Source organism: Malus domestica, chromosome 08 (assembly GCF_042453785.1).
Source record: "Malus domestica chromosome 08, GDT2T_hap1".
Lineage (NCBI taxonomy): Eukaryota > Viridiplantae > Streptophyta > Magnoliopsida > Rosales > Rosaceae > Malus > Malus domestica.
The window spans coordinates 9689399-9713142 of NC_091668.1; the positions used below are offsets into that span (position 1 = coordinate 9689399).

The window sequence follows — 23744 nt, forward strand, 5'->3', positions numbered from 1 at the left end:
ATACTATAATTAACAGCATTAGGATTTAATCCCGAACCAAACTGAAAATTAAAATATAAACATAAATATATATGTTTAAATTAAATTTAGAAAATTGATGACCGTTAGATAACTGAGATTTAATCTTAGTCGTCCAATGTTTTTCTCCTAAATCAAACTTTTTCTCTCATTCTCGAAGGCTCGAATCGAAGCAAATGCTCTCTCTCTCTCTCTCTCTCTCTCTCTCTCTCTCTCTCTCTCTCTCTCTCTCAAATCTCATTCTTGAACCGAACTCTAGAATCTCAATCTTGGACCTCAACTCTAGTAAGTCATGAGTCCATGACCACCCTTTCCAATCTCCCTCCACCATGCCATTGTCACCACATACGACCTAGTAACCCACCACCACTCGATCTACTACTTTTGTCTTCGATTATCTTTCTCTAGATTGAACGACTCTAGTTAAGATATTTTTGTGGCAATGTTAAGATATTTTGAAATAATATTTATGTGACAATGTGGTATGTTCACGTTTAGAAAGAAAAAAAAAATATTTTTCTTAACGGGTCATAACGAGTCGAGTCATTTTACCTGTTGGGTAAAATGACCCGACCTGTTAAGAACCCATTAAGATAATGGGTGTGACACGACATTACCCGTTAAGATAACATATGTTACACGAAAACAACATGACCACAACAACACGGCTTGTTTGCCATGCTTATCCAAATGAGATACCAAATTTTAAATATAAAATTTAAATTTGAAGGCTTATGTAGCACATTGATCCTTTTTTGTAAATTTTCTTCTTCACCCGATATGCCAAATTTAAACTATTATTAATTGCATTATTTACTTTTCATAATTGTATTTAATATTTTTAAAACAAAAGATAATAACAAAAATTATAAAAAAAAATACATTTAATGTAACATCCCACATCGTCCAGGGGAATGGATCATGTAAGTCTTATATATATATATTCCTATCTCTACCTAGCACGAGGCCTTTTGGGAGCTCACTGACTTCGGGTGCCATCGGAACTCCGAAGTTAAGCGAGTTCGTGTGAGAGCATTCCCAGGATGGGTGACCCACTGGGAAGTTCTTATGTGGGTTCCCAGAAACAAAACCGTGAAGGCGTGGTCGGGGCCCAAAGTGGACAATATCGTGTTAAGATGGAGTCGAGCCCGAGATATGGTGGGGGCTCGGGCCGGGATATGACAATTTGGTATCAAAGTCAATCCCTGGCCGGATGTGTGCCGATGAAGACGTCGAGCCCCTAAGGGGATGGATTGTAACATCCCACATCGCCTAAGGAAGTGGATCATGTAAGCCTTATATGTATATTCTTATCTCTATCTAGCACGAGGCCTTTTGGGAGCTCACTGGCTTCGGGTTCCATCGGAACTCCAAAGTTAAGCGAGTTCGCGCGAGAGCATTCCCAGGATGGGTGATCCACTGGGAAGTTCTCGTGTGAGTTTCCAAAAACAAAACCGTGAAGGCGTGGTCGGGGCCCAAAGCCGACAATATCGTGTTACGGTGGAGTCAATCCAGGGATGTGGTAAGGGCCCAGGCCGGGATGTGACATTTAATATACCCACTAAAAATAGATTTGAAGCTGCTGTCATATTTGGCAAGAACTCCCTCTGTTGCCATTCCATGAAATGCCGTGTAGAAATTGGCATTTCGGTTGGAAAACATTATTGCTGTATTTTTTTTACCGTTATTGTTGATGTGAACTTTTTGACATCTCATTTGGAGATGCTCTAACATGATCTTTAAATGTTTGGTTATAATGGGACAATCTAAATCAAGCCCACTATTTTGATGTAACATGTATCAATAAATGTTTTGTTAGAGAGAATAATTATTTAAAGATTTGAGTTTTTCTTAGGATCCACAAATGAGCAGTGGAGGAGCCAAGATTGTAGTCTAGAAGGGGTCCAAAAGTCGCAATCTGAAACGCTCTCCTTGATCTTACAAAAGTTACTTTATCGTGTGGTGAGCAACCGACCAATGTTGTTCGGGTCGGGTATGGTGTCGTCTTCATCATCATTTTCCTTAAACCTAAACCCCAAGTTTTGTTTACATTCTTCCTTTCTCCTTCCACTAATGCCCAGACCAGAGTCCTCCTCAAAGCTTACGAGCAACGAATTATATGAACTTCATTGTCCATAGAAGCCACCAACCTCAAATAAAACTAGATGAACAAAATTAAAGTAAAAACATTGGATTGGATTCCTGAGCGTACAAAAAAACCTTGAAAACAGAAGCATAAGACTAAACTTTCATATATGAAAAAAATGCCAGGATGGGCAAGGGACCATCCTGGCCCCTTCTTGGCTATGCCTCTGCAAGTGAGGTTTGTATATATTCAAGAAAATGATAACCACACACCTTCTTTTAGCTTCTTACACACCATATTGAATTATATTCGTTACTTCTGTTTGATTTTTCTGATTCGATAATAAAAAAATAAAAAGTGTGCTTGTGAAGCAAAAAACAATATGTGAAAATCATTTCACTACATTTTACTTATCGCAAAATGTTGTAAAAAAATAAAAACTTATAAGCAGTCTATGATACCTAATTAATCAGGTGGGGGACAATAGATTTGTTACAAAAACCACGTGATTTACGCCATTCTCTCCTTTGAGGAAGGAGGCAAGAAATATTTGACTTTGGAAGAGAGAAATCTAGAAACGTTCAAGTGCTTTATCCTAGGGTAAAATGTAGGGGTGGGCGCGGTGCGGTTTGGTGCGGTTTCGAGTGAAACCACAACCGAAACCAAAACATTTTGCAGTGCGGTGCGGTGCGGTTTTGAAGCCAAAACCGAAATGAAACCAAACCGTTTGGTTCGGTGCGGTGCGGTTTCAAACGGTTTCGGTTTGGTTTTTGAGAAAAAAAATGTACAATTTAAAATATACACCTATTTATGCATAAGACGGTCTTATTTTCCTCATATATTAATTAATGAATATGTAGTAAAATTGCAGCAAAACTGCAGCAAAAAAGAGTCAAAACTGGAAAAAAAATGCAGCAAAACTGCATAAAAATCTGCACCAAAACAGCTAAAGTTCAAACTAAAGTTCATATATGGCATTAGTAGCAAGTGTGAGGTACCACTGGATACTGGTGTCTCATATATGGAACCAGAATCCACATATATTCCAATGGACGCTGCAGGACTCTGAATACTCAACACAAAAAGAACCAAAATTAATCAACAAGACTGAGCGGTAAAATGAGAAGGCTGTACAAGAAAAGAAAAGTTTAGCTACACTGTATAACATACCCTTGAAGTTTCTGAAGCTATTTTGACACCATTAGAAAGAGTTGTAATCTAAGTTTTGCTTGGTTCAACATAATCAGGTACTGGAGGAGGGAGGTTAACACCTGGGAGCTGGGTTTCCAACGGAGGAAGAGCAAACCATTTTGCGTGTCGCGGTTCGGTTTCGGTTTCGGTGCGGTTTTGAAAACCCAAAACCGAAACCAAACCGTTTTGGGTGCCGCGGTTCGGTTTTGAAACCGAAACCGTTTCAAAACCGCAAAACCAAACCGTTTGGTGCGGTTTGATTCGATTCGTGTTTCGGTTTCGGTTTCGGTTTTCGGTTCCAAGTGCCCACCCCTAGTAAAATGTGGTCTAACTTTACCAAAAGATTAAGTAGGGTAACAAAGAAGTTGGATTTTTTTTTGGAATTTTTGGTATGGAAGTTTAGTCTTGAAGAGCAGTTTTTAGCTCAATTAAAGGGTAAGCCTTCAATAGTTTGGACTATTGCATAATATGCTCTTTATTTATCATATTGGTTATAAGTAAGCAAAAATGGTATTTTCTCAATTCATTGTCGTCAGATAAGATATGTTCGTCGGGTCAAATTGGTTAACGCACTTTTCTCGGCAACTCTTTTGTCGATAGTATTATTGGGCAAACATCATTTGTTGGACCATGGATGACGAAACCTTAGTTGACCCGACGAAATCCTTTCATTCGAAAGGTTTTTTTTTTATTTATTTTTTATTTTTGTAGTGATGGTTTTTTCATATAAAGGTGTTAAACTATTAAGATATTACATATTGACCTAGAAGTGAGCAATCACATAATGAACAATATTTACAGCAAAAATGGTATATACAAAATTACAAGTGAACTCAAAGTGTCTGATTCTTATTCAAACTCACATGAACTACTATAAAAGGCCAAGGACTAACCATTAAAAATAAAAACGTACCTTATCTTTTTTATCATAAGCTAATACATTAATATGCTTGGCTACAGACTAAGTTTCTTGTTTCTTTTTATTAAAAAGAGGACCAACTAGTAGTTTCATCAAGGCAGTCTACTTAAGACTCACAAAGACATTTCAGTCTCCCTCTAGCAACATCGTGTGATTCACTAACTCCAAAAATTGAACCCAAGATGTGCAATGTAGAATATAAATGTGAAATTCATCCCTAACCATTAGGCTACCCTTGGTGGTTGGAATAAGTTTCTTGTTTGGGGAACAACAATGTTGTTAGAATTATAAAAATGACACACTAGAAGCGAATTAAATGATATTATATATGTAAAAAATCATCTATATTATACAGAGTGTGTTAATTTTTTATATTTATTATTTTTAGGAAAAAAATGATGAAGCACTAAAAATTACACATGAAAAACAATAATTGAGAGAGAAATAACGATGCAAAAAAGAATATCCATAACAATTATGCATTTTCTCTTCATTTCCTGGCTATCAAAGATAGGCTTCAGAAAATAATCCTACAGGTCAAGACAAGTAATTAGGGAATCATAAAAATATTAATAGATAATTTGTTTTGCGGTTGTTGGTGCTCAAGTTCCAAAGAGCATGTGCCCTCCTTTGGGAATATGAAAATAAAAGAGTTCCACATCAGTAATAGGATCTTGTAAGTGTTCATAAGAAGTTTGACTACTCTTTATATTACAAATTAATTTTATAGTGAAATCTGAACTTCTTCATAAAATCCTCAAAACCCCCGAAAATTAGATACACCGATTGTGTACTTAATCATACAATATTATAATGGCTTCAAACAATAGAAAAGAAGAAAAATAGAAAGAATAAAGTAAATAAGACCTACCACTTAAATAATAAATAAGAAGAAGAAAGATAAAATAGAGAAAATTATGTATAAAATGACAAAAATGTGTTAAAACCATCAAAATGTGGGTGGGTCTTTGCTTCTGCAATTTGGCTTCGAAGTTAGAGGACCAAAGTTTAAAAGGCTAGATGTATATCACGGAGGTTGATGTTAAGTTCTCGTACAGAAAATCTTCATAATACAGGTGTGCAAACTGCAAAACGCGTTCAATAAACAGAGACGGTTTTGAGGGGGTCCTGAAAATATTGGAGATGTCATCATTTCATATCACATAAGAGTGGTAGTACGTACCATGCATTTGGATATATTTATTCGTAAAAAGGCGGAAGATTCTGTCTGTGATCTCTATATATATGGCTTGTCGAGTCGAAATGAACAAACATTATTATTGGAAATGATGGCCTAGATATTGCAAGAAACGTGGAATATAATTGAGAAGCATATATGTAATGTGTACAAAACTCGTATCTGCCGGAGCCTAGGAATTTGCATGGAGGGATTTAAGGGATTTTTGATACCTAATGTCGGATCGATACAAGTCAGGCCATTGGAAAATTCTTATATCCAATAAGTGTAAGAACTTTTGAGTTTTGAATGAAAAGGAGCGAAACTCTTCATTTTTGTTGGTCAAAAGCACAGACATCGCATTTTGTTAAGATTCATTTTAGCAGCCTTTTCTTCTTTTCTTGCTTATTTAAGACGGGTCCAGCTCATGTTCCTCTCTTATAACTTTTTTTTTAATAAATAAAATTCACCCTCCTATTGTCAATATTTTAAATAAATAAATAGTTAGTATCGAAGGTGCACTATTATTCTTTTGAAAAGCTTATGCTTGCATAGTGGTTCAAGTGATCATCATCTTCTTCACGTTTTGCCAGTTAGTTTAATATTGAATGGGCACATTCTAATCCTAGAAGGAAAAGAGGGAAACAGATATTCAATTAAAATGAGTAAACAAAATTTCATACTCTATCTCATAGATACAAATAAAATTATGTGAAAATTAGTACATAAGACTATATATATTTGCACAAATCCAATGTTTTAAATAGGGGTTCGCTTTTTTGAAACTGCCATTGAAAGGTTATAATGGCTTTTCCAAGATTGCACATGACAGATCATAAGGCTTCGTGTTCAAATTGTAATTATAGTAATGAACCAAGCAATTAGTCAATCTTGTAAAATTAGTACCAATGAATACTATTATATATCTTCTTAAATAAGACATACAATATTTTACTCAAAAGAAAAAAAGAAGACTAATACAAATATCGCATTTTTATAAAAAATAAAAAATAAAAAAGAATTAATAGCCTATTTTAACTAGGCAATTGACTATAATAATCAAAAACTAAATTTTAAATGCTAAACTGATTATACACCCTTATAAAGCCATCATATTGCCTTTATATATATAGGCCCATTATGCTACTCAGTATTACTGTCTAATAGTATTCATATTCACTTGTAATTGAGAGGTAGGTTCGATTCTTATCAAATGTAAATTTGAACCACATTATTGCTAGCCATTGTGAAATTAAGTCTACCCCTCCTCCTTAGTATAGATATTGTTCAAAAATAAAAAATAGGCCCATTATTTTTTCACTATTGATTAATTCAGCACTTGAATGTTGTTGAATCATTATAACAATCAATATCCATTTTAATTAGAGTAATATTATACATAATCCATTAGCCATAATATGCATGTGTGATATATCTTTATACTTGTGAAGGTCAAGTGGAGTTCCAGTCGTCATATCCGACATGACACAGAATAATTAAGTTTTAACTATAAAATCCGATTTCCAATTATTAATTCAGAGGTGGACTGGTGTTTTTCTTTATTTTTTTTATTTTTTTTATTTTTTTTTGGTGTCAAGAGGTGGACTGGTTAGAATACATCACAATTTAACTCAGCTGACTAAACCCTAATTAACGATGGTGTTTGAACGTGCTAGCCATGCAGATTATTGCAGACACGAAGAAAAATGAAACCAGGAATAGCGGTTATAACGTCACTGTAATGCTTTTGCATAATTCTTATTATAAATAATTTTATTCTTTAATTTGATTAGCTTGTCTCATCCTCTCCCACTACTTGATTTTATTTTATATAGACAGCTTTAATCCTGTATTGGATCAGGAATCCAACATGCCAAAGCATGAAGTAATCATTGAAAAATAGAAAATGGGAATTGTTATTAGTACTCCAAAAAGAAGTGTATTTTTCTTTCTAGTTATAGAAAGTTTGAAGTGCTAAATGAGATTTTTGGAGTGCTAATAACAATTCCCTAGAAAACTAATAATTAACAAATATTGTTAGGTACTTAGTGCAGTTTACACCCTTCGGTCTTTGACCTAACAATTTATAGGGTAGTGTTACCACACACTTATTTTTACTTCTCATATATCCGTTTCAATTTTTAATTGTCGTATAGAATAAAAAAAAGGTCGTACCCAGTGCACAAGGCTCCCGCTTTACGCAGGGTCTGGGAGAGGTGAATGTCGGCTAGCCTTACCCCCATTTATGGAGAGGCTGCTCCCAAGTCTCGAACCCGAGACCTACCGCTCATGGACGAAGGCACTTGCCATCGCACCTGAATTGAAAAAAATCAATGTTAATAAAATTAACAAGAATGTATGAGCAGTAAAAATGAGTGTGGGATTAACACTTTCCTAATCTATATATCTAACTTTTTTTTGTGTGTGTGTGTATTTATCCACTATACGTTGAAGATCCTGTAATTTCGTTTTCTATTGCATTATTGTTGTACTGTTTTACTTAATTAGAAACCCTACAGTGCCGCAGTGCCGCAGTGCCAGAAATCTTACATGTGACACCATGTTGGGTTTCAAAATTTCAAATGATGAAAAAAAAGAAGAAAATAATAATTTCAAATGTAGTGAAATGACTACATCTTGCTAAGATTTTATTCGAATAGAATTATAAGAGATGTATTTATAAATATCTAATCTTGATACAAACAAAAAACCAATCATAAACCCTAATAACACATAGAAAAAGTAACTTAATCCTTGTCTTAATGCAAAACCCTATTACAAAAAATATAAATATAAAAATAAATCAAATTGCTAACTCGTTTAACAATCAATTATATTGTTTACTTATATCATAACGCATGCGTTTCTTAACTCCACATTATCCTTTGATGTAATTAACAAGAATGATTACCACACACGAAGGGGTATGCTATCTCAGAAACAAGATCCTGCAATGCATGGGATTGAAGAATCAAACTTTATTCCCAAAGAAGAAAAATTGAAAGTGGTCAATGTCTGGATTAATTGAAAAATATACCTTTTGGTTCACTAGCATGGACTCCTTTGGTTACCCTCTGGCCCGGGAGAGTCCCTATGGTAAGTGTACATGTGTCATTTGTCTTCCCATGTTACAAACCATGGAGTGGGACCAAAATGGCTGAAAATCGAAAGCGTGGCACTTTAGAAATAGAGGAGGTAATAATGCCATCCAACCATGCAATCTATCACTTATTGATTCATTAAATATCTAGCTCGGTTGTTTTGTGGCCAAATAGTTGAGCTAACTTTCAGTAACACAATTATTTGCTGATGGAAATCGAAAGAGAGCAGTGGTTTTATCAGCGGGAGAATATAGTCTACATTGTGACGTATAACAAAATAATATACAACTTATATACGAAAGATTGTATCTTAAATATTCCCAAGATCCGAGATTTTTATGATAAAATCTCGCACTTCATAATAGGTGATAGTGTTTGAAACATCTTGGATGTTAACTGTCAGTTAGTAAACACTGAGATCCTTAGTCGTTAACTGCATATCCAGCGATTCACTGTTCCAGACTTCTAGTGCATATCATACAACGGAGATTAGTAGAATTTTGCAGATTCATAATCAAAGATGGTTTTGTCTTCTGCAGTAAAGGAGAAAGAGAGAAAATATCATGGAATATGGCTTTTCTGGCAAAGCTCATTTTCCGCACCACGAAAACAGATGAGAGGTCGCAAAATCAATGGACTGATAGAGCTAAACTGTCATGAATTGCAAAAGGAACGGATGCAGATAAGTTTAAAAGGAGAAAGCAGCAAAACAAGCTGAAAGCAGACCAATTTGCTTTTACTCCATTTATGGTAAAAAATAATTAACTGTCACTGTCACTGTCACTGTCCCATTCACAGCTCATCATGTTTCACCATCTAGCATGCATCAGCCAAAAAATCTGTCTTTCAGGAACTGGAGTCTCTAAAAAAATTAAAGAGAGGACTCTTCCTTTTATTGTAGTGTCACTGTTGTTGTTCTTATTATTGTATTATTCATTTGGATGAATAAATCAAGAGGAGGACCCTTAATTAGTGGGTTCAATTAGTAGTTAGAGCTACGTCACCAATCCCATTCTCTCTCTTCTGGACTTATTCTTGCATGGTGTTGTTTAATTTAAGGACCCAACTAAAGAATTCTCGCATACATCCGGAGATATATTATGTTTTTCATATAACACTCCAATAAAGAGGAGATTTTGCATTCAGTCGAAGATAATTCATGTTTTTCATACAACACTCCAATTATAGGGTATCGTGATAGGTGTTGTAGAAACGTATTGAATAATCCAGCAGCTTATAGCATTTGAGTCACAGAGTCTCATAATGAGTGAATGGATGTATCATTCTAGTCCTATAACACTACAGTCATAGGGTCTCGTGACGAGTGTTAAGGAAAGAGACAGAGATATATTTGCGATTACAGGACAAATTCTATCAACACCGGATCAAAATGTGTAAGAAACTAGTGGAATTTCACTATTAATAGATCTGAAATTCAATGAATTTGCAAATTAGGACAAGAATTCCAAGAAATGAGTACGGAATGAAAGTACTTTTGGGTACAATTAGTTTGATGAAAAAATTTGATCAGAAGAAGGAAGAGAAAGACACAGGCTTTATTCTATTTGCATCAAAGTCGCCAACCAAAGGGAAAGATAATGTCTCATGGCATTTGCTTTCCATCCTAAAAACAGAAGAGTACTAAACTGTACAATTACACAAAAACAGAGGACAAAGTAAAAAGTAGAAGAGAGATTATCAGAATTTAAGCCCTTCACATTTAAAAGCCATAAGAGCCAAAAAAAAACTGAAAAGCCAAAAAAGAAAAGAGAGAGAGAGAGAGAGATTTAAGATGATTTACACAAAACTCTTACTTAATTAACGTCTAATTAGCAGTTGGAAACTGCTAATTATTATAGTCCCATAACAAACCCTCAAACCCAACTGAACTCGCCGCCCCTAACTCACCGCATTCGAACTCCTCAACGCGCTGCAGCCACGGCGGCGGATAAACCCATTGGTCCTCCGACTCCACAAACACGAACTCGCTTCTCAACTCGGTCGACTCGTAACTCAGACTCGGCAACTCGACGATCTCGCTCAGCTCATCCGACTCGGTCGACAGGTTGTCTATAGCCGAGACGAGCGAGGACAGCGACGAGGAGGAGGAAGAGGAGAGTATGGAGGGCGACATTGACCGGATGGAGTCGAACTGATGCATTTGGGCTGCTTTGGTGGCGGCGGCCTGGACGTCGCGGGGGGCGAGAGAAACTGGGCGAGGCAAAGAGTTGGAGAGCTCCGGGAAGTTGAGAATCGCCGAGTTGCCCTTGATGCTCAAGGCGGCGACGTCGTGGGCCCGGGCGGCCATTTCAGGAGTCGGGAAGGTGCCGAGCCAAATGCGCGATTTCTTGCGGGGCTCGCGGATTTCGGATACCCATTTGCCCCAGTTCCTCATTCGGACCCCCCGATAAACCGGGTGCTTGCTGGAGTCTCTGACCCGTTTGGCATTGTTTTTGGTGGGTAAGTCGGTTTCTTGGTGAATTGGCGAGCTGGGTTTTTGTGGGTTTTGGTTTTGGAGTGAGGAAGGCGAGGAAGGAGGCGATGCGGAAGTGGATGAGTTGGAGTTGCTCTCAGTTTCTGAACTTTGGGGTTGATCAGCGCTCATTGCTAACGGTACCTTGTACGCGTTTGTGGAATGTCTCAATGAAAAGACTCTGTATTTTGTGGTGAAAGAGAGTAGCACTCGTTTTCTTTAGCAGGGGAATGGAAATGGAAATCGGAGCATGCAAAGTTATGGAGGACAGGTTTTAATTATTTTTCTTTTTTTTTTTGTATTTGATATCTTTTCCGAATGAGTCTCCAACACTTATAGAGAATGAAAGTGAGAGAGAGAGAAAAAGAAAGTGACAAACAAGAAATAAGGGGGGAGAGAGAGGGGGGAGAGAGAGAGAGAGAGACTAGCAGCACCACGCAAGCCATTTATTCCTATTTTTTCACCCATATTTCACTGTTCATTTATGCCTTTTTTTCCTTCCTCTTTGTCGACCTCCTTACCAAGTTAATCCTCATGGATTAGGGTTTTGTTTTTTTTAATACAAGTGATATTCTTACTCTAAACTACCCTAAGAGGAGGAGGAATGGTATGAGCCAGGGACGCATTGGATTTTAAGAGAAAATCCATAACCACATGGGCAATTAATACCACTTATGTAATTAATCATGATAGATTAGAGTTTAGTTTATCCTGATAGATTGTAGTTATGAAACTCTAAAGCTAGTATGCGCTACTAATTTCAACATTCTAGCAACATAACATATCATATTTAGAAATTTTTCTCTAAATGTATTTGTATAAAAATTCAAATTCTTGCAATTACTTTCTTGATCAAATTGAAATTTTAATTACTATTTAGTTGGGGGTTGTTGGAGAGCTTGCATTATCTTCTTCCTCCTTTTCGACCTCTTTAATTACCTGGTAATCCATGTAGTTATAGATATAAGATTACGTTCTCTAATCAGATGTCCAAAAATGTCACTAAACTCTATCATAAGGATGCACTACTAATTTCAACAATCTAACAATGTAACATGTTATGTCTTCGAAACAAATTTCTGAATGTGTGTACATAAAGCGACATTCTTGTGATTTCTTTTGTTGAGCAAATTGTTATTTTAATTAGTGTTTGGTAGAGAGGAAAATTCATCAGCTAAAGGAGAGAAAAAAACAGAGAAAAAAAAGAAGAGGAGATAAGGATGGTTTTGATGAATTAGTACGTGTGGTATAATCAAGAGGGGTTTGTGTGAGGTGGCAATCAGTAAGGGTTTAAGCGTCGTCATCGTATGGTCCATGACTCCATACTGTTGCATGATGTACAAATATTTAATTATCATCTTGCATCACATTGTAAGACAAGTAAGCAATAAATACATATACATACAAAAAAAAAATACAAAAAAAAAAAAAACAAACGAGAGTGACTTTACTGTGGAGTGAGAAGATTGTAAAAATCATGGTGAGTATCAATAACTTTGTCAATTACATCACTTGATTCGAGTGATCTTGAAGCTCTAATATGATTAGAATAACAAAGAGTTGATTGACTAATTACATATGTCCTACATATTTGGTAAGACTTATTATGGTGGGTTTAAAATATATAATGTGATTATGAGTATCTCTCATGTAACAATAGGCTTGATTGAGAGATATTAGCAACTGTATAAGGATTGTTCCTGCTCTTACAATAAACATCTATTATGTACTAAACCTGTTTATAGATAGTAAAAGACATTTTTATGCATAGCCAATTCATTGTTAGCCCCAAGAGCCATGTCTTCCTCTTTACATATAAGTTAATTGTAATCGGTTTGTTGAATTATTGGTTTATTGAATCCATGATCCTAATGTCACGTTGGTGTGATTTCAGAATATAGCTTACAAAGATATATACTACCAGTCTACCACTATAACATCTATAACATAAGGAGAACGACTTTTATAACACAAATTACACAATTATTGACGTTTCGTGCTAATAATAATATATGTCATGTTGAAAGAAATTTATACATAATATATTATGGACGAAAAATATTTGATGATATATTTGTGGCATATAAGTTGGTATCCTCTAATAGAGAATATGGGATCTAGAGCCTCCTCTCGGTTTAGTTAATCAATTGGGTATGAATCATTAGTTCAAAACAATTTGAGTAGTTAAATAATAGTGAGTGCAAAGTTCCATCCATTTTGTACCTTCCTTTTCCACTTTGTGATTTCATCATACAAGTGGGTCTAGGACATTTTTTTGAATATTGTTCATATATACAATCAACAAACGAATTTTTTTTTAGTCATATAATTATTTTAAGATAAATAAATTAACTCAGTACGTATTTTGATTCAATAATGAATTATTATATTGTTAATCAAACGGAAAACAAAATTTTTAATTTTATTAAGTTTGGCTTTTTATATTAGTATCCCACAAAATGTTGAATGAAACCCACATTAAAATTTAATATTAAATAACTTATTTATCCTACTATGCAATAACAATTTTGACCTTATTAGATTAAAAAAATAAAATATATACACCCCAAATCATTTTTAACGTATTATTTATCTTCTTCAACCATCAAAACTCATCTGACACTCTATTGTTGAACAAAATCCTAACCAATGAAACTACAAACATGTTGATTGAGAAAAATTATTTTTGACGAATGAAACACGAAATCAATGTTTCGGAAGCTTCACATCAGGTAAGACTTCATATTATTTTTTGTTTTAGTGATTTTGATGATATCGATAATAATTTAATCTTGCTTTTGATGCGTTATACAAGCTTCTATGTTCGTATTCATCTTTTAGGGATCACAGGGACTACATGAAGAATTAAACAACTAAAATTACCACCAAATATTAAAAACAAACGACATGGGTTTTAATTGTGGAATTGAAAACAACTCACATATGCTTTAAATCTCAGGCGGCATCTTTTGTCAAAATTTTAGTTGGCATTTTTTGTCCAAATTAAAAGCTTTATAAGATTTGAGAAATGTGGGGTTTATAGAAAATATGGGGTGCATATAGAAAATGTAAGGTGTATATTAAGAATGTGGGGTATGAGGGTATTATGGGGAAATATGTGGGGTGTATTAAGATAATTTTTAATTAAAAAAGCAAATGTGGGGTGTATTAAGTATGTGGGGTTTATTCAACAATTTGTGGGGTGTTAATATAATAAGCCTTAAGTTTTTGCATAAATAAATTTTATAGGGTAAATTACATTTTACACCCTCAAGTTTGGTGCATTTGCAATCTCATACAACATTTTTAAAACATTTCAATTTCATACACAAACTTTTATTTAATTGCAATTGCATACATCCGTTAGTCAAACCATCAATTTGACTGTTAATTGATGACGTGGCAAATGTAGAGCCCATATTTTTGCTTATGTGGATCTCATAAATATGCCACATAGGAAGAAAAAAAAAGAAATATATAATTATTTTAAATTTTAATTTAAAAGAAATCTATTTAAAATGTAAAGAAAAATTATGCACATTATGTTATAACAGAGTAGCCCACCCCAATACCCCATCTTTAACATCTTTTCCCCTTCCGTCAGAGATCTCCTCCCTCTGGCAACGAGCTTCAGTGGAGGAGAGGATTAGGATTTCGTTGCAGAAGCATTTGTTTGAGAATGCTTTAGAGAATGCGGTGGCGCCGCGGAGAGCTGACCCAAATAGACATATCCTAACCCGCCATCCCCGATTTTGCGTTTCGGGTCGAATTGGTTTGTGGAGGATCTAAGTTGTTCGTATGTGAAAACTGAAGGGAGGAGGTTGGCGAAGTGGTTTGGGGGCTACGATGGTGATGGGGAAAGGGGGTGGCTGCGGCTCTGCTGCTGCTGCTCATGTGGCTTGGGAACCATTAGATCTGTGGATCCATGAAATAAAAAACAAGGAAAAGATTTTTGGTTTATGTATATCAAAACAAAACTTATGGAAGATGATGAGATTGTTCAACGGAGAAAGTCAATGGTTGTATTCAAAAGGGATTCTAATGGGGGAGGAAAATATTGGGCAAAACTGAAAAAATAAAAACTTTGATCTTTCTCTTCAGCAGACAAGCCCTATAAAATACCAACAATGGAGACCTCGAAGCCAGCAAAAAAGATGGGTCAGGAAAGATGAGGGTGGGGGTGGCTGAGGGCGGATGAGAAATTGAGTCGAAGAGAGATGCAGATGGAATGGTAGAATTGGCATAAAAATATTTTCTTTTTTAAATTGATTTATCTATATATTTTTTTTATCTATGTGGAATAGGGGTGGGCACGGACCGGGCCGAGTCCAAAATTGAACGAACCGAACTAGGCCCGTTTATACATAAAACAAGGTGGGGCGGGGTGGGTTTTGGATTTTTCAAAATGGGATCCAGACCTAACCCGGACTGTTGAAACGGGCTGGTTCCTACAAGTCCACACGGGTCCAAATCTTCATTCACATCTATATGGTCTTCGTCATCCCCTTCGTTCCCCTCCCCAGCGTATTCGCTGATGCCTTGAGCAAATCCTTCATACTGTAACCCATCTAATGATCCCCTGCTTCACAAAACACCAAACTCCCTAACCCTTCACCTTCCCACGAAAACCCACCCCATTTCCCACCATTATTACTTCCCTTATTGCTGGGCATCTCCCCTGATCCTTCTCCTCTCTCTATTGCCAGCTTAGCACCCCCAACAACCCCGCATTTGCTCATCCTCGCCTCTCTGCCACCGTCGCGACTCATCCGACACATTATCCATAACAGAACCGGGCAGATTACGATTAGATGTGCAACCCTCTTCCCACCATGTCCATACCCCAAAAAATGCCTACAGATTTGCACCAAAAACAAAATCAAGTAAAACATAAAAATATAGTAATACAAAAAAAAAAAAATCCAGCAAAAGCTACAAAATCCAATAATGATTAAAGCAATTTTTTTTTTGGGTAAAAGACTGTTTACTACCCTCATATTTCATGGTTTTCAACATTTAGTACATCAAGTTTTTTTCGTCTGAGAGTCATACCTAAAGTGTAAATTTTGGGACAGTCTCATACATCCGTTAGTCAAACTGTTAAATGTGCCGTTAATTGTGACGTAGCGCCCATGTGGACAATGACTGGGCGCCACGTGTCAGCCACGTTTTTTTTTTCTTTCTTTCTTCTTCTTTCTTCTTTCTTTCTTCTTTCTTTCTTCTTCTTCTCTGCAACTTTTTTTTTTCTTCCTCCTTCTTCCTCCTTCTTCCTTCTTCCTTCTTCCTTCTTCTTCTTCCGAATCTGCCCAAATTCAGTTTTTTTTTTTTCTCCTTCTTCTTCCTTCCTTCTTCTTCCTTCCTCTTCATCTTCTTCTTCTTCTTCTTCTTCTTCTTCTTCCTCCGAATCTGCCCAGATTCGGTTTTTTTTTTCTCCTTCTTCCTTCCTCTTCATCTTCTTCTTCATCCATATCTGCCCAGATTCGGCCTTTTTTTTTTCTTTTTTTTTCTTTTTTTTTCTTCTTCTTCTTCTTCCTCCGACTACAACTTTTTTTTTTCTTCTTTCTTCTTCTTCCTCCTTCTTCTTCCTTCTTCTTCTCCTTCTTCCTTCCTCCTTCTTCCTTCACCTTCTTCTCCTTCTTCCTTCTTCCTTCTTCCTTCTTCTTCATCTTCCTAAAAAAAAAAATTAAAAAAAAAAAAACCTTCATCTTCCCCAGATTCAGAGGAAGAAGAAGGAAGAAGGAGAAGAATGGGAAGGAAGAAGGAAGAAGGAAGGAGGAAGGAGGAAGGAAGAAGGATAAGAACAAGGAAGAAAAAAAAAACCGAATCTGGGCAGATTCGGAGGAAGAAGAAGAAGAAGAAGAAGATGAAGGAAGAAGGAGGAAGAAGGAAAAAAAAAAACTTCCCCAAATTCAGAGGAAGAAGAAGGAAAAGGAGAAGGGAGAAGGAAGAAGAAGGAAGAAGGAGAAGAAGGGGAAGAAGGGGAAGGAAGAAGGAGAAGAAGGAAGAAGGAGGAAGGAAAAAACAAAAAAACAAAACTTCCCTAGATTCGGAGGAAGGAGAAGGAGAAGGAAGAAGAAGGAAGAAGAAGGAAAAAAGGGAAGGAAAAAGGGGAAGGAAGAAGGAGGAAGGAAGAAGGAGAAGGAGGAAAAAAAAAAAAAGTTGCAGAGAAGAAGAAGAAGAAGAAGAAGAAGAAGAAGAAAGAAGAAAGAAGAAGAAAGAAAAAAAAAACGTGGCTGACACGTGGCGCCCAGTCATTGTCCACATGGGCGCCACGTCACAATTAACGGCACATTTAACAGTTTGACTAACGGATGTATGAGATTGTCCCAAAATTTACACTTTAGGTATGACTCTGAGATGAAAAAAACTTGATGTACTAAATGTTGAAAACCATGAAACATGAGGATAGTAAACAGTCTTTTACCCTTTTTTTTTACTTTCTTTGATTTTTAGCCTTGTAAGCAAGAAACAATCTTGTGGGTATCTTCCATAAACTTTTTCTTGCCTTTGGAAGTGGAGACCCTAACTCCAATCCCGTTGAAACAGACAGCTCCGTTTTGCAGGGTGAAATCTCGGAGTTTCTCGGTTTTAATTTCTTGCAGGACGTTCGGGATCTCAATCATTTGGGATGCCGTCAAGGACTCGAGAAGGACAATCGAGATTGCTGGGCTGTCATGGTGGTCGCCAAGGCCTATACTCGCCATGGCGGTAATGTCGGGGTGGTGGAGGAGGTGACTGATGGAGAGTGGCAGAGTGTTGGTGAAAGAACTGTGAAGGGGATAACGCACGCGAGAGAGAATCGATCGAGGACTCGAGTGACAGACAGATAGGAGACCAAAGGTGAAACTAAAGGTTAATAACATCTGCGACGGTGATGGGATGGTGATGATCGCAACGGCAGTGATGGGTGATGATGGTAGTGAATCGGCGGTGGTCTGCGAGGAGAGATAGGAGTAGGAATAGAAAGAGGACGGGTAGGTCACTCGGAGAAGAGAAACAAATCCCATCCAGATTGCAGATTCCATCCATTCCCTTTTAGAAACGGGTCGAGCCGAGGGCCTGTGCTTCTATAGATTTAGACTCGCCTCGCCCCGTTTCTTGAAAAAAAAAAATAGACTAGTCCCATACCTGCCTCGAATCACGATTACCCGCCTCGACCCGCGATTCCTAGACTCCTTTGCCCACCCCTAATGTGGACAACTTTGACTGCCACGTCATTAGTTAATGGTCAACTTAACATAATAATTAATGGATGTATGAAACTGAAATAAAATGTGACGTGCTGTATGAAATTGAAATATTTAAAAGATGTTGTATGAGATTGCAAATGCACCCAAACTTGAGGAGGTAAAATGTAATTTACCCATCTTTATATTATGACCTAAAAATAAATGGTATTAATTCCCCTATAACATTACATATCTGAAAAGAAAGAGCATAAGGTTGAACTAAAAAAGGGATGGTATAGAAGTTTCCAAAAAAAAAAAAAAAAAAAAAAAAAAGGGTGGTATAGAAAGGGATGGGACATAGAAGACAACTAGCATTAATTTTATGTAAAATAAATTAGGGTTTATCTGAGTTTACTACTATAAAGTTTCTTGATTTTCAACATTTGGTGCATGAAGTTTTTTTATCCCAGAGTGGTACATATAATTTTGGGACACTTTCTTATATCCGTTAAGATTGCTGTTAAATTTGCCGTTAACTAATGATGTGGCATCAACATGAACAATGATTGAGCACCACGTGGATATTTTAAAAAAAATTAAAATTAAAAAAATTAAAAAATAAAAAACTTTTGGGCGTCTTCTCTCTTGGACCTGGCTTCTCTGCCCTCCCAGTTCCCACACACTCCCATCCCCTTTATTTGTGCGGTCACAGTTAAATCACGTCAACATTTTATATCACTATTACTTTTTGTCTTATTATCTCTATAAAAAAAAATTAGTATAAAATGTTGACGTGGTTTAACCGTGACTGCACAAAATAGGAGGAGATGGGAGTATATAGGAACCGGGAAGGCAGAGAAACCAAGTCCCTTCTCCCTCACCCCTTCTGACCCCCCCTCCCTTCTCTCTTCTGCACCCACCCTTCCCCCTCCCTCTTCGACTCCATCCACTCCATATCTCTCTTTCTTTCCCTCCCACATCTCTTTCTCCCCCTCTGCAGTGACTCACCGTCGCCGTGGCCAAGCCCTGCCTCTGCAGTGACCCACCACTGCCGTGCCCAAGCCTGTCTTGCCCACCAACAGCTCCACCAGCCGTCGCCATATTTTGAGTCTCTTCAGCTGTCCATATGCTCTTCAGAATCTCATCCATGTTCATAGACCCAAAATCCTTCCCTGGGCCTCCAATGGTGTTCTGCAACTCCTCAAACGTCAACGAATAGATCGACGACTACCTTGCTAACGACGGCTCGTTCCCAACAAACAGAGACCCAAAAAAAAGTTCAGATTTTTACTTGTCTTTTCTTATGACTCAGAGCTTCCCTTCAGCTCACGGAACTCAACATTGTCAACTTTCACCCCTAAAAAACCAGAGTTTGAAAAACACAGACCAAAATCTCAGCTACCCCTCATCAATTCACACTCCAAAGCTCAGATTTTTTTAGTTAAATTACAAAAATCCTGAAAAACCCAGCTTAAAAAAAGTCACAAAATCAAAGTTTTGTAAAAAATAAAAAATACCCAGATCAAAAAGCACAACACTTAACAGATATCAGTAAGAACTAAGAAGTAAAGACTGAAACTTTGAAGAACCATACCATCCAAAAACATTAAAAATAATTATAAATTATGAATTATTAAGATGAACAACAAAAAGGAGGGAGAGAGACAGAGAGACATAATCGGAGTTTTATTTTTTATTTTTATTTATTAGTAAAGTGGACTTCGAGGAGCCATTGATGGAGAGAGATGTGGGAGGGAGAGAGAGAGAGAGAGAAATGGAGTGGGTGGAGTCGAAGAGGGAGGGGTAAGGGTGGGTGCAAAGGAGAGAAGGGAAGGGTGAGGAAGAAGACGCCCAAAAGTTTTTATTTTATTTTAAATTTTTTTAGTTTTTATTATTTTATTATTTTTTAATATCCACGAGGTGCTTAGTCATTGTTCATGTGGATGCCACGTCACCAGTTAAAGGCAAATTTAACAGCAACCTTAACGGATGTATGAAAGTGTCCCAAAATTATAATTTTATGTACCACTCTAGGATGAATACACTTCATGTACCAAATATTGAAAACAAAAAAACTTTAGGTAGTAAACTGAGATTAACCCAATAAATTAAGACACATGAGTTCATTCCTCCACTTGGCAAATAACGTATCTTCACCTTATAAATTTCATAACCAAAACTGTTCAACTTCTTATTTGAAGATCATTCTTACAAACAATCATTCAAATTAGAGATTGTTTAGTCATTCAAATGTATCAAAGGTAATGAGCTTAAAAAGGTTACATACCAGGTGTAGTCCTAGCATTATTGTTCAAAATTACATAGATGAAGGTCTCCAAATTTGTTACCAATGAAGAAGGTCATGTTCAAAATGGTAGGGGTCCAAAACTTGACATAGAGTTAGATGAGTGATTCTCCAATTCATTTGATCAGGGTAGTGGTTGCAATGTTGCATTGAACACCAACCTGTATTAGAACCACCAATGTTGAGTCACACCTCATCACCGGGTCCCAACCATTACTTGATCGATCGATCATGGCCCATCCATGGCAACGGTTCCTATTGTGCTTGGTCCATGATTATACGGTGTCTTGATATTCTAATAAATGTGACTTTACCCTACAACATTGCAAGTTAAAGTTGACATTTGTATGCAATTAAATTAAGAGTCCCTTTTCCTCATGCTCTCTCTTAGAATGTCCCCTTCAAATTTTACGAACGAATACTGCTAGAGACATCAAATTTTATTCCTTAAATAATGTTATAGTGTTTGATTTTATTATAATATTCTTGGCTCACTTTAAACCTTATTTGTTACGTAATAACATGTATAATGATAAATCATTGAAGACTCAATTTGCTACGCAATCCAGTGCCTTTACAACATTTCTTTATATGAACAATATTAATCTATAGTCTAACTCATTAGCGGAAATTGGAACTTTTATGCAGAAGGAGAACACACTACTCTAGATAGCTTACTTGTGTATGCTTAAATCTGCGTCTCTCTAGCATTATTATTATGAATTACATCGCATTTGTAAGTGACAATATATGTTACTCTATATTGATCAAAGGTCGTCATCCTCATAACATGATTTTATCTTAGTTGTGTTATGTTGAAATCAAAACTACTATGTAACATCCCATATCGTCCAGATGAGTGAATCATGTAAGTCTTATATGTATATTCCCATTTCTACCTAGCACGAAGCCTTTTGGGAGCTCACTGGCTTCGGGTTCCATCGGAACTCCGAAGTTAAGCGAGTTCGCGCGAGAGCAATCCCATGATGGGTAACCCACTGGGAAGTTCTCGTGTGAGTTCCCATAAACAAAATCGTGAGGGCGTGGTCGGGGTCCAAAGCGGACAATATCGTACTACGGTGGAGTCGAGCTCGGGATATGGTGGGGGCCTAAGTCCGGATGTGACAATTAGGTATCATAGCCAATCCCTGGCAGGATGTGTGCCGACAAGGACGTCGAGCCCCTAAGGGGGGTGGATTGTAACATCTCACATCGCTTAGGAAAGTGGATCCTGTAAGCCTTGTATGTATATTCTCATCTCTACCTAGCACGAGGCTTTTTGGGAGCTCACTGGCTTCGAGTTCCATCGAAACTCTGAAGTTAAGTGAGTTCGCGTGAGAGCAATCCCATGATGGGTGATCCACTGGGAAGTTTTCGTGTGAGTTCCCAGAAACAAAATCGTGAGGGCGTGGTCGGGACCCAAAACGGACATTATCGTGTTACGGTGAAGTCGAGTCCGGGATGTGGTGGGATCCGAGCCGAGATATGACAACTATATATCAACATGATTGATTGTCCTAGATTTATACTCTACAATATTCTTTACTATTCCAATAGGGCACATGGTACTTTCATAACAAATTAAAAAAGTACGCCCTAAATGAGCTGTTGATTTACACATAAACTTGGGACCCATTTTATAAGCTTGAAGTTCTCTGTGGTGAGATAGTACTCAAATGTCCTATCTATATATGTTTCCATAGGCAGTACTACAACTTAAATCTATAGCCATGCACTTTTGATATTAAGCATTGATCGCATGTGATTTAATATTTAGTGAATCGGGTTTTGAGTTTTTATCTATACTTTCCGGATTCAAAATTCTATTATTTCGTAAATTATTGTAATAGTTTTAATTTTTTTAATATTTTTCTATCAAGTATTAGTTGTGTGTAAAAAATACTACAAAATTAAAAGAATGTGAAAGAAGTAATGTAGGGTGTGTGAATATAATCTTTCTAAATTTTAAAGAAAAGTACTAAGAATTGAGTATCTGGCGATAACGCCACGACACACGTATAGCTATATGTCATATTATGCAAGAACTACCAATAGAAAATAAACAAATCATAAAACCATCATATCATCATAGTGAATAATTAGTACTCATATACAACCATTTTACCCAAATCAACCGCGCAAACGCACCTCCAAGTCCAAGCTGTCACCAATGTTCAGTGTTTTATTAGGTAACAAACCCAACATATCACTCATTTCTCGATCATTTCAAAGGATGAAAATTTTTATCAGAACAATATAATTTCGAATTCAATATAGTATCACTTGTTAAAAGGGACATTTTGGTTTATCACATGTTAGGGTAGGTGGTCAAACTTCTTTATATATTATATACACATATAATGACGCACATCGATCCGGAATGTTCACTAGGACTCCGAATCGAGCTGTGCTGACCGACACCTGGAAGGTGACGAAGCCATAAAGTGTGATGATGATGTGAAAAAATGTGAATAAATTTAAACCTAAGAGTGCCTAAATACCAGAGTGCACCGGTGAGCGGGAATGAACTCACTTCACATGTGACGTTAGAGCATAAGCAAGTACAAAAGAGTGAATTAAGAATCGTACCCTCGAAATAATCTCCAATACTAAGAATCACCATGAATCTTTGACGATAAGAAAACTCAGCTAATAAGACCTGGAGGGTGAAGACAAGACAAAGGTGAGTGACCATGTAAATAAAATTTTCATAGAACCCATATAAAACATTATAACCCCTCGCTACAACACCTGTATAATTTCCAAAAAATATCATAAATATACCATAATACAGCATCTCGTCAGTAATATCAAAGAATCATGTGATTAATAACTCATACTAGTACGCAAGTTGGAGTCACCTATGATGACATGTACGACTTACCCATATTTCATCACATATACTAGTTCATCACATATGCTAGCTTATTGCATATTCATCACATATGCTAGTTAATCACATATTCATCACATATGCTAGTTTATTGCATATTCATCACATATGCTAGTTAATCACATATGCTAGCTTATCACATATTCATCACATATGCTAGCTCATCACATATGTTAGCTTATCACATATTCATCACATATGCTAGCTTATCACATATTCATCACATATACTAGCTTATAAGTCGGAGTCACCTCTAGTGACTTATACGGCACTACGCCTGCACACGAGTCGGAACCACTATAGTGGTCTGTACGACAGGACTGGGTGTAAATGAATACGCTCAAGTGCTACAATCACTTGAAGAGTCACCTACGAGTTAGAACCACCTATAGTGATCTGTATGACAGGCATG

At 36.7% G+C, this 23744-nt stretch overlaps 1 protein-coding gene across 1 annotated transcript; it reads right to left on the bottom strand.

Moving 5' to 3' along the window:
* Positions 1–10029: 10029 nt before the first annotated feature.
* Positions 10030–11097, bottom strand: AP2D49 (ethylene-responsive transcription factor TINY-like). The gene is given in 1 exon segment (NM_001305883.1): positions 10030–11097. A coding segment is annotated over 1 exon segment (759 nt). The 3' UTR covers positions 10030–10338.
* Positions 11098–23744: the final 12647 nt, after the last annotated feature.